Below are 23,409 nucleotides of genomic sequence, written 5' to 3' on the forward strand. Positions count from 1 at the left end.
CCGGAGGTCTGTACTTAACCTGAAACTGTTCTTAACCTGAAGCACCACTTTAGCTAATGGGGCCCCCTGCTGATGCCGCGCTGCCAGAGCACGATTTCTGTTCTTATCCTGAAGCAAAGTTCTTAACCTGAAGCACTTTCTGGGTTAGCGGAGTCTGTAACTTGAACCGTATGTAACCTGAAGCGTATGTAACCCAAGGTACCACTGTACTGGAGAAGAGGGCCTTCAATGGTGCATTGCCAGCATGGCTCAGGCAGCGATGCCTCCAGATGTTCGTTGCTGGAAACCGCAGGAGGGGAGAAGGCTCTTGTTCAACGCTGGAAACAGCGCTGTCAGATTTGCTACGCAGTTGCCGGAGCTGATGCAAGACCTGGCTGATTTCCGAGAGCGAGCAGCGTGCCAGGCAGGATCCCAGAATAGGCTGGCAAACGCGGTGCGCCCCCTAGCGCTGCCCCGATGAGGGCACTGGGGTCAGAGAAGCTGTTTACATTGCACAAGAAGCAGGAAGAGATAAGGAACTACCAGGGCTAAGCTGTCAGACTTTGCGGCATCCAGGAAGGCGTGGCCAAAGAAGGGCACGCCCCCTCGGGGTGGTAAGCCCAACCCTCTTTTAACTCTTCACTCCCTCCCACTCCATCTCTGGGTATATATACAGCCTATTTTATCACTTGTTATATCTCCCAAGTCTGGAGAGGGAGCTGCTCAGAGCCCAAAAGTGGTTGTTGTTTAAAAGAGGTTAATTTGAACCTAGGTTTATCACAGCAAAATTATCTCTGTTTATTTCATCGAGCTGAGTTAGGCTGGTGTATGCCAGCCTTCGAGCTCCACAGAACTCTTCATCCAGGGGCAATGTTGACAAAGAGTTCTGTGAAAGTCAAAAGACTGCAGGGTGCTCCACTGATCTAAGCCTGCCCAAGGTGTGTATTCTTAAGGATTTAAGGAAGGGAATTTCAAAGACAGAACTGAAGCCAGGTCTGAAACATTCTGGTCAGTGAGGAGGGAAATGGCTGCTGGACTGAATGCCTGGCTTTCAAAGGATTGTAGAGCTCAAAGGGACCCCGAGGGTCATCTAGTCCAACCCCCTGTATTGCAGAGATCACAGCTAAATCATAGCTTTGAGCCATTTAATTCTGTCTTCCCCAACCAGGTGCCCTCTATATGTTTTAGACTACAACTCCTACAAGCTCCAAGCCAGCATAGTCATATTATTCCACAACTGGGGGCAACTGCTGAGAAGGCCCTGTTTTCGTACCGCCACTACCTGTAGGATTTTATTTATTTTACGTAGGCCATCCTTTAGCGCGAGGCCCTCCCAGGGCGGCTCAGATTTAAGGAGTAATTTCAACAGAATGCAGTCAATATGGCCATCACCACATTTCAAAAGTCGGCACTATAACTCAAATAGGATTAGAGACCAAAAAATTCCTAGATGTTTGTAGGTGGGCAGTGGTTAGTCAGCTCGGATTCCTGCATTGCAGAAAGTTGGGACTGGCTGGCCCTTAGAGTCCTCTACAATTCTGTTATTCTACTGGTAAGAGAAAGGAACTCTGTGCATGCTTAGAAACCCTCGGCTGTTGCTGCACTTAGCCCAGAGACGTCCTCTGAGCACCAGCAAGGCCTGCTTTTGGTGGAGGCAGGGACTTCCCACCAGGCCTGGCCGCTCCAGAATTCTGTGTGCAATTTCCCAGATCCATCTCCTTGCAACGCCCCTGCCGGGATCTGTATGTGTGTTATCCCTGACACTTGATAACCCACCTTCCCATTTTCCTAGATTTCCAGGAGGTATTCTCAGAAGTCACGTGACTGACAATGTCTCAGGGCTTGCTGGCGTACGCCGCATTTCTGGGTCCTGAATGCGGAGCAGGACGTACAGGCTGGAATTCCTTCTGTGCAATTTATTTTACACCCTGGGCTGCGACCCCAGCACTGTGAGAGCCACAGTGTGGTGCAGTGGTTAGAGTATCGGTCAGGAAGCTCACTGGATGGCCCTAGGCCAGTCACTGCCTCTCTCGGCCTACCTCACAAGGCTGTTGTGGGAATTAAATGCACCAGTCCTCTTCTGAAGCCATCTAAGTTGGTTGCCATCACGGACTCCTGTGGGGGGGGAGTTCCATAGTTTAGCTCTGCGCTGCACGAAGGAGGACTTCCTTTTTAGTGGCCTGAATCTTCTACACACATACAGAATATCGAAGTTAAACTAAGCTACTCCACCCCCCGGAGGTCGTCAGCTCCTGCGTGAACATTTTGCAATCCTCAGCTCCCTGAGAATGCATATGCAATGTGTTGTGTTCAACAATTCTTCTCATAATCATTAAGAACAAGATGGTGTATAGTGCATGGGTAGGCAAACTAAGGCCTGGGGGCTGGATCCGGCCCAATTGCCTTCTCAATCAGGCCCGCAGACGGTCCAGGAATCAGCGTGTTTTTACATGAGTAGAATGTGTGCTTTTATTCAAAATGCACCTCTGGGTTATTTGTGGGGCATAGAAATTCATTTTTTCTCCCCCCAAAATATAGTCTAGCCCCCTACAAGGTCTGAGGGATGGTGGACCGGCCCCCTGCCCTGCTGAAAAAATTTGCTCACCCCTAGTATAGTGCTTTAGCGTATACTGTGCTTACGGTTTATTTTGTTCCCACAACAACCTTGTAAGGTTGGCAATGTGACTATCCCCATGTAGCAGGTGGAAGAGCTGAAGAGAGGAGTCGTGCGCCTCTCATTCAGTGTTACCCAAGCCCATTCATTCAGGGAGCTTGTCCAGGAGAAGCAATAATGGTGGAATCATAGAGTTGCAAGGGATCCAAAGAGATCATCCAGCCCAAGCCCCTGCAATGTAGGAATCACAGCTCAGGAAAGCCTCAGTGGACAGATGCCTGCCATTTAGGATGGGCTGAGCCTTTTATTTGTAGTAATTCCAGCTCTCATGGGGTGTGAGGGCTAACAGCGACCCCCACCCCAAACCCACATCGCAGGACCGCAGCAAACATCCTTTTACAACCTCCTCCTAAACTGAGAAAAGCAAAACTGAAAATCAAGGTGGATAAACATGGGTTTTCCTTCATCACGAGCGTCTGCTTGTTAGGGCTTTAAACCTGGGTTTTGTTTTTGTTTTTTATCTAATTGCCTTGAGACAGGAGGCAATTAATAAACCGATAATAGTAATAAAAAGCCATAAGTCAGGAGGAAGAAGGCGGGAGTTGGCCAGAGACTTTGGCAGGAAGAGGCTCCCCGCTCCCCACACCTGCTGTGACCACTGGTCCCCGCTCCCATTCTCTGGAGGCTCCTCTGGGAAGGCCGATGGCCAAAGGTCAGAGGTCTCCCTTCCCGCCTGGCCTGGTTGATCTGTCACCGTCGCTGGCGCCGCCCGGCCTCATCCCCTGTTTGGAGACGCGGCCAGGATCGATGGAGCCGCCCGCCTGGGTCGGCGGATCAAGGCTTCCTCGGCGTGTGCAGGCCGGCACGTATGAGGAGCCGGGAGCCATTGGGAGCTCTGGCCGGGGCCCAGCAGCGCCACACACAGGGTGGGGAGGGCAGCGGAGGAGCAAGTGGGGGGTGGGAGGGGCCAGGACACCTGGGTTCTCCTGGGCGCCTTTTGCAAGGAAAAGAAACCTAATGCGGGGTGGGGGAGATCAGGGGACAGCTGCTCTGCAGGCAGGAATTTAACCAATGCAGCTTTTTCCCCTAGAGAGGAAGGAAGCTGTACCTCTCTGATTTCTGCCTGTTATGCAGCTGTTTAAAAGTCTGGAGGGGGGAGTGGCAAACCAAACTTGTGCAGGATGGATGTGAGGTAGGACTCCTGGGTTCTCTGGGGAGAGAGGGGTTTCCTGCTAGCAGCCAGGACACCTGGGTCCCCTGAGGCAGGGAGTTCGTTCTGGCTTGAGAGCAGTGACAGGGCGGACCCAGAATTCCTGATTTCTCAGAGGAAAAAGATACTTCTGCAGAGAAAACAGCTGGAGGGCAAATGGATGTATCTGAAGAAGTGTGCATGCACACGAAAGCTCATACCTGTAACAAACTTGGTCTCTAAGATGCTACTGGAAGGATTTTTATTTCATTTTGCGAGAGCTAGTGGTTCGGCCCAGCCTTGAATATGGGAACAGAGGAGGGCTCTGAGTTCGAAAGCTCCTCTGACAGATATGGCCAGACCTGCACTGGCTGGGCAGACTTTGCCAGCGAACACTCGGCACCAGTTCTCCACCTGCAATGTTGCCCGCGGACATTCGGCCTCGGTTTGCCATCTGTGAAATGGGCCCAATCAAGACGTAATTGAAACCGTAGCACTGTTTCCTCCATGAGGGCTACGTGAAGCCTTAATGGCAGGAAGTGTGTGAGAGGGGTGGACTCTTGGCCTCTCCAGAAAACTAGTAAATGGTATAACAGAACGGGAGGTGGACAGGGTAAGAGGCTCCAGCTCTGGGCAATTTGAGTTCAGTCAGGAGGAGCCTGGGAAAAAACTGGGAGCCAGGACTCCTGGGTTGTCAAAGTGGGAGAGAGTGGGAAGGGAGTTAGACAGGGATATGGGGCTGGGAGCCAGGACTTCCGAGTCCCCCTTGATTCACGGCTCCGCCCCACCTCCCCTGCAACCAGCCCCCCTTCCTCGGTGGCGTGTGTGATGTGAAGCGACCCCACGGAGCGTTGGACTCGTCGCACGTACGCACACCAGGCAAGGTGGCCCAGGCACGGACCGTCGCATCTGCAGCCGTCAGAAAGTGGTCCCTGGGGGCCCCATAAATCGGCACGGCGGCATCTTGTCGCCAAGTAAATGAAAGCGGCTTTCCCATCGCCTCTTAGAAGGAGGAAGCCTCATAACAATGGGGATGTGTGATCAGACAGTCTGGCTGGCTGTGGCCTGTTTCTCTCGGTGTGTGTATGAAAGAGATTTTTTTTTAACCACATCACATGCGCCTGTGACCTGCTTTCGGAAAAGCAGAGGCTATTCACCTTAGAGTCGGAATGGGCTCGCGAGGGTCATCCAGTCCAACCCCTGGCAATGCAGGGATCACAGCTCAAGAATCCCTTTTCCTAGTTGTGGAGGGGAGCCTTGTTTCACTCGCCAGATAAAAGTGGTTTTGCATATAGAGAAGGCCAGGGAAGGGCTTCCCAGCCTCTCCTCACAAACACACATCCGTCGCTTTCTCGCTGTACGCCACCAGTCTGTGGAACTCACTGCTTCATGATTAAAAGATGGCTGCTAGAAGTGGCTGGTGGCTATGATTAGGGAATGGTGGGGGTGGGGTGTTTGATTTTGCTTGCCTCTAAATAAGAAACTAAACACTTTGCGTTTTCTGGAGCAAAACCACAACTATGCTTTGAAAGCCATGCTTCTCTGAATTTTGCGATGGTGTGTGCAAACATGTGTATGCTGGGGAAAGCGTTTGCCTTAAAATGTATAGAGTCCTGCAAATAACGTACAAAAGTGCATTATGGCAGGGGACATGCATCTGTTGCTCAAAACAGCACACAAGAATGTGTATTCTAGGAGAAATTGGCACCAAAATGCTGAGGAATCTTCACGAAGATTTAAAAAATAAACCATCATTTGCTACCGAAACACACAGAGAAGTGGATTTAGGATTGGGAAGATGAGAAACTGAAACTGACCTAATCATAGATTCCCTAGTCCTGACACCTGAAGTCTGAAGGCTGCTTGTCTCGGGGGAGTGCCCTGTGCGGATCCCATAACCGTGCTGTGCAAACACAGAGCTGGGCAGAACGTCCTGTCCTGAGGACCTCCTCTACCTTCCGAAATGCAAGCCTCCCCATCAGCCATGCTGAGAGACCATGTTTGGAAGATCCAGGACAGGCAAAATGAAGCTCTTCTGTGTCCCAGGAGGCTGGGACAGATAGAGGACTGGACAGATTCATCAGTGGTCAGGCTAGCCAGGGCTGGTAGCTACAAGCCGCTAGCTTGAGAGTAGTGTGACCATTCCGGCCGCACTGGCCCCTGGGAGATTAGTTGGGCCCCCTTTGGCCTGATCCAGCAGACTCTTCTTATGCCCTTTTGCTCCAAAGTACCAGGCAAGGCAGACCAGTGGCCTGGCCCCTCTGTGACTCTCTGCGTGCATCCCATGACTCAGCAGAGAGAGAAAGCGGCTGGCTCCTCTGCTCTGCTCAGGAATGTGAACTTCCCTCTGGAGGAAAGGAGCCTCCGGGAGCCCATAAGGGCAGCTGGATCGCTCCGCGCTGTCTGCAACGAAAAGCAGCGGCACAGAGATCAGCCTACTCCAAGCTGGTGCCCTCCAGATGTTTTGGACTACAACTCCCATCAGCTGTGCTGCCTGGGGCTGAGGGCAATTGTAGGCCCAAACATGGGGGAGACTGAACCAGAGGAAGACCCTTCTTTCCCTCCTGTCCTGGCTAATGCCCCTTTGTCCCCTTTCTGCTTAAGAGCTCAGTCGGTAGAGCACAAGACTCTTAATCTCAGGGTTGTGCTTGCTAAAAATTGGAAAACACAAGAACTACCAACAGTGGAAGATTGGCAGGTGAAGATGATGGACTTTTCGGAGCTAGCTGACCTGACTGGAAGAATCCGCGACCAGAAAGAAGAGGAGTTTCAAGAGCCCTGGAGGAAATTTAAGGACTATTTGAATAAATATTGTAATATATAAAAAATTTGAAATTACTTGAAAGAAACAAATAGGCCTAGGATTAAACTAAGTTGTAATTAAATAATTGTGAATAAGATGGACTATAATTGGAGATTGTTTTAGTTTAATAATGATATTGGAAAGCTGTTACTTTCAACTACAAGGAAACTCAGAAGGGAGGGAGTAGGGGAAGTCAACCAAGATGTTTAAAAGGTTGGATTTGTAAAGAATTAAGTTTGTTCTTATTGTTTATCTGTTAATTGTTCCTTTTTTCTTCTTTTATTCATTGCTGTATTTTTCTTTGTTTTTGTGTGTCATTCTGCTTTGTGGATTTTGTTATTATTGTGGAAAATCTAATAAATTTTTATTAAAAAATAATAATCATCTCAGGGTTGTGGGTTGAAGCCTCACACTGGGCCAAAGGTTCCTGCCTTCCAGGGGGTTGGACTAGATGATGCTGTGGTCCCTTCCAACTCTACAATTCTATGATTCTATATGGGATGGGGGTTCCAGAAAAAAAGGATGCCAGGCTAGTCTTGGCAGCTTTGGGGTTTGCTCAGTGATAGCAGGGAACACAGAGCGCTTGCAGCTGAGCCGAGGGCGAGAGGCTTGGCCGACATTTCGGCTTAGATAGCGCCAGGCGTCATCCAGGGGTGAGCCAAAAGCAGCTGCGGGCGTCCCATGCCAAGATGGAAGGGGGCTTCTTCTGGGGCAGAGGTGAGGTGGCTAGGAGAGGAGGCAGGATTCAGCCCCAGAGACCTATGTCCAGATCATCGGCTCCAGTGCCACAAGGACACACCTGGGATTCTTTAGCTGCAATTCCTGCGTTGCAGGAGGGGGGTGGGCTAGATGACCCTCTGGTCCCCTTCCAGCTCCACAATTCCATGTTCCATCAGTAGTAAGAAGCCACATCTGGGGAAGGGCCGCTGCTGCTCAGTGGTGGAGCACCTGCTTGGCATGCAGAAGGTCCCAGGGTAAATCCCCAGCAGCACCTGAGACCCTGGAGAGCCACTGCTGCCAACCAGTGCAAGCAATATTGGGCTGGATAGGCCAAGGGTGTGACTCTGTGCAAGACAGCTCCCCACATGTCTGCGATTGGAGGGCAGGGATTCCAAACATGGAAGCGGGTTGCCGCCTAGCAAGACAGGAGGATGCCGTACACCAAGTCAGGCCTTTGGTCTATTGTATTGTCTACACTGACTGGCACCAGCTCTTCAAGGTTGTATCCCATTCTGTTGAAAGATACCATTGAAGGCTGAACCTGGACTCTTCCGCTGAGCAGCAGGCCTTGTTCACAGGGACAGGATCCTGCGCTCTTGACAGCTTCAATCAGGTGAAGCAGAACAGGACAGAACAGACAACTCTTTAATAAGAATGTAAGAAAGTCCTGCTGGATCTGATGGGTGTGTCTGTGGTTGCGCTGCAGCCCTACTGCCTCTGGTTATGGAGGTTCCATTTGGCCCATCCTAATAGCCACTGACAGACAACCCACCCCCTCCTCCACGGATTTGTCTAATCCTCTTGTAAAGCCATTCAAGTTGGCAGCCATCGCTTCCTCCTGTGGGAGTGAGTTCCACAGGTTAACAGAGCACATCACATGACAAAGTCCTTCCTTTTCCCTGTCCTGAACCTTCCAACATTCAGCTTCACTAAATGCCCCTCCCCTGAATGGTTTTGGACGCCCTTTTCTGAACCTTTTCCAGCTCTGCAGAGGCAACCAGAACTGTACTCAGTACAGTATTTCAATCTTGAGCATGGAATGTGCCCTTATCACATAACACCCTCCTCCCGCAAATAAAACATTGGTATCTGAAGCTCCCGCAATAATGAACATTCTCACAATAATACAGCATAGAAAGCAAATGCAGCCTGATTTTTCTTTTTAAAAAACAACCTTTCAAGAGGAGCGAGAGCAAAACATGGGGGCAAGCTTCACCTGTTGGATTACTGCCTGCCATGCAGGTCTTTTTGGCGGGCGCAGGAGAACTGGTGGCGAGCCTTAAGCTGCAAGGTGGATGTGGGGGCTTTGGAGCCAGGAGAAAATACCCAGAACTCAGCTATGGGGCATTTGGGGTCTGATATTCAGAACCAAACCAAACCAGACCAAACCAAGTCCTTCTTCAGGCAGCCCATAGTTAAACTGCAGAACTCAGCCCCACAGGAGGCAGTGATAACTTTAAGACAGGATTAGACACATCCATGGAGCAAGAGAGGGCTATTGATGGCTATTAGCCGCCATGATGGCTATGCTCTGCCCTCTATGGTCAGAGGCAGTAATGCTTCTAGTTGCTGGGAACCACAGGAAGGGAGAGTGGCTCTTGCGGTCAAATCCTGCTTACGGGTTTCCCATAATAGGCATCTGGCCCCTGTGAGGACAGGACGTGCTGGACTAGTTGCTCCATTGGCCTGATCCAGCAGGCCTTTCTTGTGTTCTTATATTCTTGAGGGGTCTCTGCCTAAAAGGCTTTTTGGGGGCTTTGGGGAGCTGTTTCTGGAGAGCCAGATTTGAAGCATCAGAGTTCCAAGAGGTTAAGTGGGACAATGCGCTAACTCTGCATAAAGTGCATCTTTTATAGGAACAGAGTTGGCTCGACTGAAAGCAGTAAATTGTGTAAGCAAGGACGCCTGGGTTGTTTGCACCCTCGTGGGCAAAGGGTTATTATGCCTATAAGTTCAGGCCTGAAGCTTGGTTTCTCTAGGAGAGGGAGTTGGGTCTGTTTAGCTTGGAGAAGAGAAGAGTTGAGACGTGATAAGATAGCCCCCTTCACACTTCCGAAGGCTTCTCACATAGAAGAATTTTTAAGGCTCCGGAGGGCAGGACAAGAACAAACGGATTCAAAGCACAAGAAAGGAGCTTCCGCCTAAACATCGGGAAGAACTTTCTGACGGCAAGAGGCGTTTGACAGAGGAACGGACTCCCTCGGAAGCTAGTGGGCTCTCTCCTTCCTTGGAGGTTTCTAAACAAAGGTCATACCTGCCAGCTGCGATTCCTGCCTTGCAGGGGGTTGGGATAGATGGCCCTTGGGGGTCCCAGGCAACTCTATGATTTTAGGGGAGGGGGCAGCTGAAAGTCAGGTGCCGGGGGTGCCTTGGAGCAGGAGGAGAGCCACGGATGCTGAGATCCGGCAGGACACCCAGGTGCATCATCAGTGGAGGAGAAGGCGTCACCAGCCGAGGAGCGTCACTCTGGCCAGACGTGAGTCAGGGGTGCTCCTCCTCACGCCGTTTTTTTGGCACACCAAGGCTCCCTGGATGGCGGCCTGCCAAGGCAGTGACCTTATCCACCTTGACGCCTTAACCTGTGTCTGGCCTGCGGCCAGGGGCAGACGTGTCTGGTCCTGCATGGGCCTTCCTCCTTGAAGGGAAAAAAGCCCCCTTTGGCTTCCGGCCGGCAGAGGGAAATTGTCCATCTCCCTCCTGGCCTGTCCAGTGACATTCTTGCACTCAGGGAAGGAAGGGAGCGTGGTGGAGGTCGGGGTGGGGGGAGAGAGAGAGCGGGAGAAAAGCCACATCGGGCAGAGAGCAGAGGGATCAGGCGGATGAAACATTAACTGCGCCTCGTGCGTCCGGTGGCACAGCTTTCGCGAGATCTGGGGTCTGCAGAGGAAGGGGAAAGGGGGTCGCTTTCCCCCACTCCTCCGAGCAAACATCAGTGGGGAATTTGTGTGTGTGTGTGCAAAAATGCAAGCCGGTGTCCGGCACTGCTAGGAGCAGATCCTCCAAAAAGAGAAGAAATCAGGTTCTTCAGGTGGCAATTGGGATATCGAGAGAGAAAGAGAGTAGGGCACTGGAGCAGCCGAACAAGTTCTTGAAAAGTTAGGCTTCCCGGTCAAAAGGTGAAGAGGGCGCCACCGTTTCGGACAAGGTCCTTTGCAAACTCACCTTGGCGTGTGCGGATTGTGACCTCTTCCTCTTCGCCGAGCCAAACCAGCCGGACATTTGCGTGATCTGGAGAGAGAAAGGAGGGAAATATAAGCTGCTGGACGTCCCTCGCGTGGAGCTGCCGCTGTCGACCTGCTCAGCCGCCCGCCCCCACCCCGGAATGACGGTCCATGGCTAGCCATGGGGCAGAAGGGGTCCGCTAGTCTCTAGGACCATGAAGTTTTGGCTATGGGGATACCTGGTGAGTAGCGTCCGTCCGCTCCGGCGGTTGCCAAGGGGGAGGTCAGGGGGACGGTGCCAGCTGCGGCAATCGATTGAGTTGGGCCCCTGCCAAAGGAATTGGCTGAGCACAGCAAGGTGGCTAGAGGAAGCTGCTGTAGGCCAGGCCATTTGCTTCTCACAGCCCAGCCCTGACTGGCAGCAGCGACAGCAGCAATAGCTGCCCTCCCTCTGGAGCAGTCTCAGGTAGAGAGAGGGGCTCCTTTCCTCCATGGCCTGCTCCTTGATGCTGGGGTGCCTGGGAGGACTGAAGCAGGGACCTTCTGCACTCCACGCAGATGCTTTGCTGCTGGGTGACTTTTCACCCACCCTGTCCCTTGACTCTCTCAAAGTTTGGGAAACGGAGGTTGTAAAATTAGTCAAGGCAGGGGTCCGCTGAGGTTATGAAATCCTCCTTAGGCAGGCTGTTAGATAATAGGCAGGAGGTGGCAGCAGGCAGGTGCCTTGCGGGGGTGGAGTGGGAGCTCTGGAAACCCAGGAGTCCTAGGCTAGGTAGCCCTGGGCCTCTTTATTGGCAAGAAGGGCAATTTGGAAGCCACTCAGCCGTGTTTTTATGGGGGCACAGGAGACTTGGTGCCTGATAAGGAGGGGATACTGGGATTGCAGCCCTAAGGTTTTGTTCTATTTGATCGGTTGCAAATGGAGCCTCTAGGATTTGTGCAGCAGCCTTGAGAGACACCTGGGTCCTCTGGAAGAGAGGAGCCCCAGGGGAAGGGGACTTCTCAGCAGTGAGGAAACCAGAGCATTTTCTCAGGCATTGCCGAAGGTCACCCCTCCCAGGCAGGCCAGTCTTTGCATCCCCTTTTGGCATTGGGGAGCTTAGGGGGCAGGTGAGGCTTGTCAAAAGCCAATGAATCAGTTTGCAGCAGAGAACTGTGAGAATTGAATCGAGGGTCCACCCACGCAGTGCACTCTGAGCTGTTTGGCCGCACCAGGTAGAAGATCGGGGCTCTGTGGGTTTCCTTCTGAACAGCCACATTTCTGGGGACTCGGAGGTCTCTGGGAATTTCTCTCTGTTTTGTGTGTCAGGAGAATGTAGGGGAAATCTCATGCATATTCCCAGGCTGGACTGTGGTATGCGTGTGTGTGGAAGAGAGAGAAACTGTATGAGTTGAAGCACAGAGAAGTGGAAGGTGCTGATAAGGGCTCTGTCGACACCACGAGCTGATAAAAGGGAGCTTGAAGTGGGATCTGCAGTGCCGAATTTGGAGTTTGGAATTGCAACATTGCAAACATCACTAAGCAACTCGCCTAAAACGCAAAACGCTGATGGAAAGAAACCGTGCGCACACACCCAGCACAGATCGATGGTCTTGAAAAGTATACTGTGGGCGCGGGGAGGAATGACAGAGGAGGGGACATTTCATATTCCTGCCTGCCCGGCAGTTATTGAAGGACAGGAGCCCTGACAGAAGGGGGTGGGGAAGATGGGGACCCAAAGAATGTCTCTTCCCTCCCTGAGATTTACAGCTGGATTTGGAGCTGTCTAAACCTCTAAAAGCCATACCTGGAATTTCCTGCATTCCATCCTGCTTGTGGGATTCCAGAGGCAGGCAAGATTAAATTTCTGGCGCTTGTGGTTTCTGCAGTGCAGAGGGTTGGGATAGATGACCCCCCGGGGTCTCTTTGAACTCTGCAATTCTATGATTCTGTGAAAGGAAGGTTGTGACAAGTCACTTTGGGTTGCATTAGCAAAAAAAAAAAAGGCCACCAATAAGATAATAATAATAATAGTGGATTACATTCATATCTTTTGGAACTGATCTCAAATGTAAATATTTTGGAAATCCGTCCAGGATAACATTTCTGATAAGTTAGGATATCATATACTCTTAGAACCTTAAATATTTCTGCTTGCTTATCTGAAGGATGTTATCAGTCAGATGGGCAGCATATAAATCATAAATTATTATTATTCTCATCCCAGGAAAGTGATCGAGAATTAAGTGTTAATCTTATAACTGCTGCTAAATTTTAAAACCCAACAATTGGGGAGAAGATACATCTCCTACTGTACATGAACATATTGGGGAAAAAACAAAGATTAAGTTAATTTATTATACATATATAATCAGCCTAATTATACATATATAATCAGCCTTATTATACATATATAATCAGCCTAATGGGTTTCTGGGGAAATGGGTATTTTGGAAATAGTTTTGTTTTTGTTTACTTCGTTGAATTTTAATATTTGATACGGTGATGGGGGGGTGGATGGGCTGGTGGACAGACAAAACCACCGCTAGACTACAGTCGTACCTTGGATTGCGAATGCCCTAGAACTCGTACGTTTTGGCTTTCAAACGCCGCAATTTGCAAACATTCTTTTGGAACTCGAACGTCCGGCGGGGCTTCTGCAGCTTCTGATTGGCGACAGGAGCTTCCTGCAGCCAATCGGAAACCGCAATTTAGTTTTCGAACATTTTGGAAGCCGAAGGGACTTCTGGAACGGATTCCATTCATCTTCCAAGGTATGACTGCAGTTGTCATGGGCAGATGGATGATGTGCGCATGACGATGCAAAGCAGCTCTGCAAAAGATCTAAGGGGGAACCTCACCTTTTATTCTCCAGGGCTGACTCCTCTCCTGTTAATGTTGGGATTCCTGGCCCCAGTGCTCCTTACGACCCCCGAGCCCATGTGCGACCAGCGTGTCATGAACAAGTACATCCAAGATGTCAGCAAGGCTGAGAGTGAAATCGTACGTCCTCTTTTCTTGCTCTGTTCCCTTCCCATTCTTTATTTCCTTCCTGAACACACATACACAGGGCATAAGGTTTAGTCATTCGCTTATTCAAATGCATTTATACCCCACCTTCTTCTCCAAGCAGCTCAAGGTGGCGCGTTCATGGTTTTCTCCACAACAACAACCCTGTGAGGTAGGTGAGGCAGAGAGAAGGCAACAACTGGCCCCCCCAAAGTCACATCCTTCATGGCCGCTGAGTGGGGATTTGAACCCTGATCTCTCCCAGGTCCTAGCCCGACACTCTAAGCACTAGTTAAAACTATGGCATTTGTTCTGACAAACTGCAGCGGTGGACCCCGGCCTGGATGGTTTTAAAAGGGGTTTTGGAAAATAAACAAAGATGTGTCCCTCTCAGAGGAGACCCGCTGAAATGAACAGGACCTAGTCACCATGTCCACTTCTGACATCATGTCCACTCTGCTTGGGTCATCTGTTTGGCCACTGTGAGAACAGGATGGGAGGGAACTTATAGCATCAGAAAAAGCTCTATGCCAAAAAAAGGGGGGTGTTTATTTCAACAAGCATACAGTACTCTGAAGCATTTTGCTGGTTTTTATCTGGGTAGCACTGGTAATCATTTTATATTGTTTTGTGTACATTGCTCAGAGGGCTGCTGTTGTTTTCTAAAGGAAGCCATAGCTGTCAACTTACAGATTTGAAAATAAGGGACCAGCAGCTTCGAAAATAAGGGATCAGCAGCCAAAATAAGGGATCAACAAATACTTTGATAAAATACATATTTTGTTGCGTGCAAATGGCTTTAGATACCTATTAGGTCCATAAATTACCATATAGCATATATTCAACACAAAAAAACAGCAACAATTTGTTGTTGGCAAAGCACAGCTGGACATAGAAAGGGCCCCATTACCTTCAGAAGCTTATTTAAGGGACATCATCAATAAGGGACAGCAGCGGGACATGGCGCTGGGATAAGGGACTGTCCCGCCAAATAAGGGATGCTTGACAGCTATGAAAGGAAGCAGTTTACAAATATTTTCTTAATAAACAAATACATGACAAAATATACGCTAAATGGTGCATCTGTGCACTGTTCAACAGTGGAACAGACTCCCTTGAAATGTGGTCGACTCTCCTTCCTTGGAGGTTTTTAGCAGAAATTAGATAGCCACCTGTCATGGACGCTTTAGCTGAGTTTCCTGCATTGCAGGGGGCTGGACTGGATGACCCTCAGGGTCCCTCCCAACTGTTCAATTCTATGAATCTATGATTCTATATCTACCAGGCCAAGCTCAAGTGCTTTTGGTATGCAAAGCCCTTACAACAACCTGGGACCAATTTACCTGTGAGATCACCTTACCCCAATGTGCCTCCCTGACTGCTTAGATCTGCAGAACTGGCACTGCTACACGTGCCACATAATATAAGGTTGCCATACATCTGGAATTTCCTGGACATAGCCGGAATACTGCAGTCAGAAGCAGTGTCCAGGTGGAAATCGCTAAAAATATCCAGGAAAATCCAGACGTACAATGACCCATGTTGGCAGTGTCGTTTTTGACAATTTTGACAAATATGGCAAATAATACCCATTTGGCATTTGTAAGAACTGGGTATTTTACACACTGGAACTCCCTGCCTATTGATACTAGGTAGTTACCCTCACCAGGCAGGCATCCTGCTAAAAGCATTTTTGTTTAGACAAACCTACCCAGATTTTTTAGTAAGCCAGTGCAGATTTTAATCTGTTTTTACTGTTATTTTAACTTTTCGAAAGTCTTAAATGATCGTTGTTAATTCTTCTTATTGATATTTTTATTGCTTTATCCTTTTTGTAAACCACTTTGAGGTGGATTTTTTGTGCATTACAATCAAACGGTGTATGAACTTTATGAAGTAAATAAATATCCTATTGGCGTATAACTTCCCTGCAGGAAGGACCCTCTGGATACCAGTCACTGGGGAAGCAAGCCCCAAAGGGCCAGGAAGCTTGTGGGCTTCTTGTTGGCAATTGTTTGAGCTGGGCCAGTGTGGGAACAGGATGCAGGATGAGGCAGACCTTTGGTCTGATCCAGCTGCAGGGCTCACCTAAGGGTCTTAAAACTACAGCTCCCAGAATTCCTTGTGCCAACTAAACCGCATCTCAAAGCAGTTTAAATCTGTAGCATAGATGTGAATGGACTCTGATTTCTTTACAGGTAGAACTTTGTAGAACTTCCTGCAACCTGCCTGAACCTGTCATGGTGCTGGACACCGGAGTCAACATACGTAGCTGGAGAAAAATGAATGTAAGTTTGATCTGGGGTAGGGAAGGGGGTTGCTGAGAGCAGTGTGGGGGGCTGATGCAATTCACTGTGGGGCATGCTCAGCACCAGGGCTGGGGGAGAAATTAAATTGGAGGTTGGAGGTTGGATGGCGGCTAACAGATTGAGGTTGAATCCTGACAAGACAGAAGTACCGTTCTTGGGGGACAGGAGGCGGGCAGGTGTGGAGGATTCCCTGGTCCTGAATGGGGTAACTGTGCCCCTGAAGGACGAGGTGCGCAGCCTGGGAGTCATTTTGGACTCGCAGCTGTCCATGGAGGCACAGGTTAAATCTGCGTCCAGGGCAGCTGTTTACCAGCTCCATCTGGTGCGCAGGATGAGACCCTATCTGCCTGCAGAATGTCTAGCCAGAGTGGTGCATGCTCTGGTTATCTCCCGCTTGGACTACTGCAATGCGCTCTACGTGGGGCTACCTTTGAAGGTGACTCGGAAACTACAACTAATCCAGAATGCAGCAGCTAGACTGGTGACTGGGAGCGGCCGCCGAGACCATATAACACCGGTCTTGAAAGACCTACATTGGCTCCCAGTACGTTTCCGAGCACAATTCAAAGTGTTGGTGCTGACCTTTAAAGCCCTAAATGGCCTCGGCCCAGTATACCTAAAGGAGCATCTCCACCCCCATCATTCTGCCCAGACACTGAGATCCAGCGCCGAGGGCCTTCTGGTGGTTCCCTCCCTGCGAGAAGCCAAGTTACAGGGAACCAGGCAGAGGGCCTTCTCGGTAGTGGCGCCCTCCCTGTGGAACGCCCTCCCACCAGATGTCAAAGAGAACAACAACTACCAGACTTTTAGAAGACATCTGAAGGCAGCCCTATTTAGGGAAGCTTTTAATGTTTAATGTATTAGAGGATTTTAATATTTTTTTGGAAGCCACCCAGAGTGGCTGGGGAAGCCCAGCCAGATGGGCGGGGTACAAATAATAAATTATTATTATTATTATTATTATTATTATTATTATTATTATTATTAATTCTGTCTGCATTTTAATGAGAAATAAACCAATATGAGAACTGAAACAAAGGCATTCTCCTAAAAATCACACTTCTCCGAATTTTGCAATGCGATTCTCCAACCAATGAGTGCAAAAATAAAAAACTCATCTGCTAGGGGAAAGCAGGCATAAGAATGCACATATTGGTGAAAACCTCTCACAAAAATGCATTATTACTACAGTGGTACCTGCGGTTAAGTACTTAATTCGTTCCGGAGGTCCGTTCTTAACCTGAAACTGTTCTTAACCTGAAGCACCACTTTAGCTAATGGGGTCTCCTGCTGCTGCCGTGCTGCTGGAGTACAATTTCTGTTCTCATCCTGAAGCAAAGTTCTTAACCTGAAGCACTATTTCTGGGTTAGCGGAGTATGTAACCTGAAGCATATGTAACCTGAAGCGTATGTAACCCGAGGTACCACTGTATTCTTATTTATTTGTTACCTGCCCTTTACCCTCACTTTTTATTATATTATTATTATTATTATTATTATTATTACTCTGTAGTGAGCTGCCCAGAGTGGTTGGGGAAACCCAGCCAGATGGGTGGAGCATAAACAACAACAACAACAATTTACTACTACTACTGAGGACCGTATTAGGGAAAATTCATTGCAAAAATGTGTGTATTAGGAATAAATTTGCCCTCACATACTGATGAACTTTCACGGGGATTTGTCTTTTAAATTTAAATTGCTGCAGAAACGTAGACAGTTTAAGACGGGGGAAATTGAGAAACTGAGAGTAACTGGAAGGGACGTATATGCCCACTCCTGTAACATCACTAATGGACTTATTCTCCCCACCCTGCTCTGCTAGAGGACGAGGCAGGCGTCCGAGGTGTGGAGAGGCCAGACCCTCCTTTCGAGGGCCATCAGCCAAGTCCAAAGGCATCATTCGGCCATGCAGCCTTTTGTCCGCCAGCTGGAAGTGATGGAAAGCTGCCTGCGGAGCATCCGAAACATCTTGCGCGGCCACGGAGCCCAGGTGAGAGCGAAGCACCAGATTTGTGGGGAGGGAGTGCTGGTTGGCGAGGAGGCCGGAGTTCCCTGCTCAGAATCACAGAATTGAAAAGGGACCCTCAATGGTCATCTAGTCCAACCCGCTGTATTGCTGGCATCACGACAAGTCGCGGCCCTGCTCCTTAACTCCAGGTGGCTTTTAGGACGAGAGAAACGCCTTTGCACGTGTGCTCAGCAGCGCTTTGTCTCGGGAGCACGCATGTTGGCCAAGTGGTGAGGCACTTTGCACGTGCGCAGAGGAAGTCTTCCACTCCTGGCAGCCAGTATGTGCAGAGAGACAGAGAGAAACAGTTTCCTCGGAGCGCATGGACGAAGCGCAGTAGAGGCGGTTCGACTCTTCTTAGTAACAAAGCGGGAGAAGGGAGACGGAATCGCCAAAGCAGCCGTTCTGCAAATTCAGATTTGCCTGCAAAATTTGCAAAAAAAAGCAGAATTTGAAATAGCGTTAGACTGGAGCAGCAGAGAGTTGGTCTCCTCTACAGGGGAGCAAAATCCCCAATATTTCTGCTAGCGTGGTGGTGCAAATATTGCTACCTCCTTGCATATAGCAAACCCTGACTCTCCTGGGCCAGTTTCCTTTCCGGCGGCAACCAGAATCAGCTAGTAATTTTCCTTTCCCCACCCTTCTGCCTCCTCCTGAGGCAGCTTTTGCAAATCCCAAGGGCTCCCCTTCACACCCTGGAAATATGGCCCAAGTTAAGCCCCTTGGATCGCCCTCACCAGAAGGCAGGTTCCCTCACGGAGTGGGAATGCACAGCAAATGCCTTGATCACCTATGACCTTGTAAAGAGGGAGGGAAAGTGTGTTTCGTTTGGAAAAAATGCTAGCCTTAATGGCAGGGCAGGGCGGCGAGAGTTGTGAGGAGAAACCCCTATTCCCCTCACGGAGTGCACTTTGAGACCACACTTAACAGTCATGGCGTCCCCCAGAGGATTCTGGGAGCTGTGGCTTGTTATGGGTGCTGAGATTTCTGAGGAAACCCCTTTATTCTCCCCACAGAGTGCACTATGATGCTCCTTTGAACAATCATGGCTTCCCTCAAAGGATTCTGGGAGCTGTAGCTTCTTCAGAGTGCTTAGATTTCTGAGGAGACCCCTTTATTCCCTTCACAGATAGGACTATAGTGCCCCTTTGAACAATGGCTTCCCTCAAAGGATACTGTGAGCTGTAGCTTGTCCAGAGTTCTGAGATTTCTGAGGAAAGACCCCTATTCACCTCACAGAAAGTACTATGATACCACCTTGAACAGTCATGGCTTCCCCCTAAGGATTCTGGGAGCTGTGGCTTGTTATGGGTGCTGAGATTTCTGAGGAGACCCCTTTATTCCCTTCACAGAGAGGACTATGGTGCCCCTTTGAACAATCATGGCTTCCCCCAAAGGATTCTGGGAACTGTGGCTTGTTATGGGTGCTGATATTCTGAGGAGACCCCTTTATTCTCCTCACAGAGTGCACTATATAGTGCTGTTTTTCTAGGAAAAAAGAGGCGCTGGAACTCGCCAAGAACACCTCCCTTGTTCTCTCAAGGATGGCAATGGCGCCTACATGAGAGGTGCCAGAACTGATTTCCGGCAAGTTCCATGTGGGGAAAAAAGCCCTGGATACATCTATGCAGTCATGGCTTCCCTCAAAGGATTCTGGGAGCTGTGGCTTCTTCAGAGCATAGCTGTCAACTTTTCCCTTTTCTTGCGAGGAATCTTATTCGGAATAAGGGAATTTCCCTTAAAAAAAGTGAAACGTTGACAGCTATGGTTCAGAGTGCTGAGATTTCTGAGGAGACCCCTTTATTCTCCTCACAGAGAGCACTATGGTGCCCCTTTGAACAGTCATGGCTTCCCCCAAAGGATTCTGGGAGCTGTGGCTTGTTACAGGTACTGAGATTTCTGAGGAAATCTCCCCTCACAGAGAGCACTATGATGCCCTTTGATGGATGCCCTTTTGATGGATGCCCCTTTGAACAGTCATGGCTTCCCCTAAAGAGAGACCCCTAGTCCCATCACAGAGCTCACTGTGATACCACTTTCAGTGGTCATGGCGTCCCACAAAGTGTTCTGGGAGCTGTACTTTGTTAAAGATGCTGAACGTTGTGAGGAGAGCCGCTCTTCCCCTCACAAAAGCGTACCACAGTATACCACTTTAAACAGTCATGGCTTCCCCCCAAAGGATTCTGGGAGCTGAAGTTTGTGAAGGGAGCTGAGAGTTGTCAGGAGACCCCCCTTATTCCCCTCACAGAGCACACTATGATGCCCCTTTGAACAATCATGGCTTCCCCCAAAGGATTCTGGGAGCTGTGGCTTGTTCAGAGTGCTGAGATTCCTGAGCAGAGACCCCTATTCCCCTCACAGAGAGCACCATGGTGCCCCTTTGAACAATCATGGCTTCCCCCAAAGGATTCTGGGAGCTGACGTTTGTGAAGGGAGCCAAGAGTTGTGAGGAGACCCCCTTCTTCCCCTCACAGAGCACACTATCATACTAGTTTGAACAGTCATGGCTTCCCCCAAAGGATTCTGGGAGCTGTGGCTTTTTCTCTCAAGGATGGCAATGGCGCCTACATGAGAGGTGCCAGAACTGATTTCCGGCGAGTTCCGTGTGGGGAAAAAAGAGATTTCTGGGAGCTATGGCTTGTTCAGGGTGCTGAGGGTTGTTCCCCAAGTTCCCTTGCGAAGGGGGATGATTAAACCGCTCTGTGAATAGTAGCCCTGTGAGGGGAATGGAGGGGGCCTTTCAACTCTCAGCACCCCTAACAAACTACAACTCCCAGAATCCTTTGGGGCAAGCCATGACTGTTTAAAGCAGCATCATAGTTGCAATATATGGTCTGAATGCGACCTATGGCTGCCATCTGACCCTAGCTGATGCTGATGTTTCAATATTTTAATGTTGTATTTTAATTTTGTTTTTAAGTTGTATTCATTCAACTTGTTTTTATTATTGCTTGTTAGCCGCCTTGGCCGGGGAGGGCGGGGTATAAATAAAAATTATTATTATTATTATTATTATGGGAGTGGTAGTCCAAGGCACCCGGGGAGGCTGACTTGGCTAGAGGCCTTTTTTATGATGCTTATGGCACCCCGGCTGGCTGGGAGTTGTAGTCCAAAGCACCCAGTGGGCGCCAGCTGGGGGACACTGTTCCAGTGAAAGATACCCCTTAATACACTTTCCCAAAGAAACCAGAAGCCTTTTTGCTAGGGATAACAGGGGATGAATTAAAAAAGGAAGATTACAAACTATTCATGTACGCAACGGCCGCCGCTAGAATCTTAGTGGCTCAGAAATGGAAATCCCAACTTTAATGGCGTGGCAGACAAAAATGTTTGAATACCTAGAACTGGCGAAATTGGACTTATAAGATTCGGAACCGAAAAGAAGCAAAGTTCGAAAAGGATTGGAGTAAATTTGTTGAGTAATTGTAAGAATTTAAAAACTGTAGCAGGATTAATGCAAATCTTGTGATGCGGGTGGAGTGTAAATAAGAAACTGTAAGAAAAGATTTGAGATATGAAAACCGTTGAAGGGATGGAAGGAAGTCCGGGCGCAATAAGGCGCAGGGTAAATAAGAAAACATACAGATTTTTGAATGTAAGAGTATTTATTTGTTGTTGTTACAAAAAAGCAATAAAAAGTATTTGGGGGAAAATAAAAAATAAAACCTGAAAGGCAAAAAAAAGACAAGAAAAGAAAGATACCCATTAAGTAAACAGACACGTCTCTTGCAGGAAGCCCCCCAAGATGACGTCTCGACCCGCACCCTGAGCGTCCAGACCATGAAAAAGCTGTTCAGCGTTTACTCGAGTTTCATCCGGGGGAAAGTCAGCCTGTACATTACAGAGGCCTGTGCCAGGTGACGGAGGGAGACCGGCGCCACGAACGCATACCACTCCGCATGCTGCTGCCACCCCCAACCCCCCACTGCCGGAGGGGATGGGTGCCCCTGTGTTGCCCGCTGAGTGACAGCTTGGTTTGATTGGCAGGTGTCAACCACACGCACGCACGCATGCATGTGCACACCCGGGTTCCGTGCGGACTGCCTTTCTCAGCCGGGGGGGAAACTTTTGACTCGCTTGCCCAGGAGCCGGTGACACTCACCCCTGCACATTCACACAAACACACTGCCCTCTGTGGTTCCTGATCCTGCCCCGAAAGAGAAAACAAGAGCTGGGTTTATGGAAGGTTTGGTGCCTTGTCTGCAAACAGGTAGCAAGGCCGCTCCCCGGGTTTTTGAGGGGAGCAATGGTGGTCCACCTTGGAGGAGGATGGTGCAGAAAAGCGGAGCTTTTTCAACCATCAGTTTTGGAGGAGGAGAGAAAAAGAGAGAGAATGAGAGCAACGGAGGAGAGGAAGGAAGTCTGCAAAGCCAAGATGGGAAGAATTTCGAACCCAAGACACTGAGTTGTCCCAAAGGGGCCCAAGCTGAGCGGTGCAAGGCCCACGATCCCTCTGTTGTGGGGCAAAGGAGGTGGGCGGCAGAAAAATCTTGGACAAGGTGGTCTCCGCGGGGGCCTGTGGCTGGTTGACCAGCGGTGCCCCCTCTCCCAGTGACGGACTGTGTTTGGGCTGTAAGGATGTACGTTTTTGTGGGGGCTGGTTAGGAGGGACGAGAGAAATGTTGAATGGAGAAGAGGCAAAGGTTTGATGGGGAAGGAATGGAAAGGAGGTTTGGCGGGCAGCAAAATGAAAGGATTTGGTGGGGAACTGAGATCACTTTCAGCAAAGGAAGGTCCACGGCCACCAGGAAACCTCAAACAGGAAAATCAAGAGAGGCCTTACGCTGAGCTAGGGCCCAAGGCTAATATTGGTGTCCTTCCAGAGCTGGTTTCTGGGGGCCGGCACCTTAGCAAGTCAGAAAGCATGCAAGTTCCTTGGGGTTCCACTTCCATCCTTTTCACAGTCCTGTCTGGGTATTTGCTGGGCGCTCTCTGCTGTGAATGTGGAAAGCGGGAGTCGAAAGTCGTTTCTCGAAAGCCGCAGTCCGTTTCTGCACTTAATTGGGAGTCAATAACGCCTTGAATTTAGTGGGGCTTACTTCTGAGTAAACGTGTGTTAAGCTGGGGCTGCATGGTTTCAAAGCATCAGTTGCAGGGAGCATCTGAGAAGGGACCAGATGCTCTGAAGAGGTGAGGGTGACTGGCAGGTGTCCTTCAAAGCATACCTAACTTGGGAAATAAAGAACTGCGAAAATGTTTGATGCGCCTGGAGGGGAGCGAGATCTATCTACCCTGTACCACTGGAGGCCATAAAGACTTGATTGGCAGGTGTCAATCTTTTCAGGGCCACCTTCAGATGCTGTTTTATTTTTGCAAGTGTCTTCTGTAATCCTGACACAATAGCAGAGCATTAGTAATTGATTTATTCAGCTTTATTAGTTGTTCCGTGATACTTCCCACATTATTTATTTGGGGGGGCTGTAGCGCCACCAAAGGCCCTCCCCCCATTTGTGGTATGTAAAACGTTACGGGATTTCAGCAGGAAGGACAGGATATGAAAGGACTGGGAACGAAAGAGTGTGTCTACCCCAAAACATTCACAGGCACAAAGAATATCAAAGGAAGGGCAGCAAATCATTGCCAGTTCTCAATGAAATGGGCATTTCTGAAGGGGCCTGTAGTCTTAGAATCACA

The 23,409-nt window shown here is 49.4% G+C and overlaps 2 protein-coding genes across 7 annotated transcripts in view; one reads left to right on the forward strand and one right to left on the reverse strand.

Moving 5' to 3' along the window:
• TFR2 (transferrin receptor 2) overlaps positions 1-13,396 on the reverse strand; it is a 48,086-nt gene extending 34,690 nt beyond the window's left edge. The window contains exons 1-3 of one of the 5 annotated variants that reach the window (XM_053361184.1): positions 13,308-13,396; positions 12,254-12,395; positions 10,468-10,533 (exon numbers count right to left, since the gene is read on the reverse strand). In XM_053361184.1, the coding sequence (XP_053217159.1) occupies positions 10,468-10,533; positions 12,254-12,274 (87 nt within the window). In that variant the 5' untranslated portion in view covers positions 12,275-12,395; positions 13,308-13,396. Of the gene's footprint in view, positions 1-2,018; positions 2,169-10,467; positions 10,534-12,253; positions 12,396-13,307 lie in introns of those variants that run through there. The other 4 variants (XM_053361186.1, XM_053361185.1, XM_053361190.1 and 1 more) reach the window with 4 other exon arrangements.
• On the forward strand, positions 10,528-23,351 carry EPO (erythropoietin). Of its 2 annotated transcripts, XM_053361198.1 has the most exons (5): positions 10,528-10,708; positions 13,322-13,449; positions 15,654-15,743; positions 17,590-17,757; positions 21,508-23,351. In XM_053361198.1, the coding sequence occupies exons 1-5, from the start codon at positions 10,696-10,698 to the stop codon at positions 21,634-21,636; spliced, it is 528 nt and encodes a 175-aa protein (XP_053217173.1). In that variant the 5' UTR covers positions 10,528-10,695; the 3' UTR covers positions 21,637-23,351. The 2 variants fall into 2 exon arrangements, with proteins under 2 accessions (XP_053217173.1, XP_053217171.1); XM_053361196.1 differs by lacking the exon at positions 10,528-10,708 and having other exon boundaries at positions 13,136-13,449.
• The last annotated feature ends 58 nt before the right edge of the window (positions 23,352-23,409 follow it).

This window comes from Podarcis raffonei, chromosome 13 (genome assembly GCF_027172205.1).
Source record: "Podarcis raffonei isolate rPodRaf1 chromosome 13, rPodRaf1.pri, whole genome shotgun sequence".
Classification (NCBI taxonomy): Eukaryota; Metazoa; Chordata; class Lepidosauria; order Squamata; family Lacertidae; genus Podarcis; species Podarcis raffonei.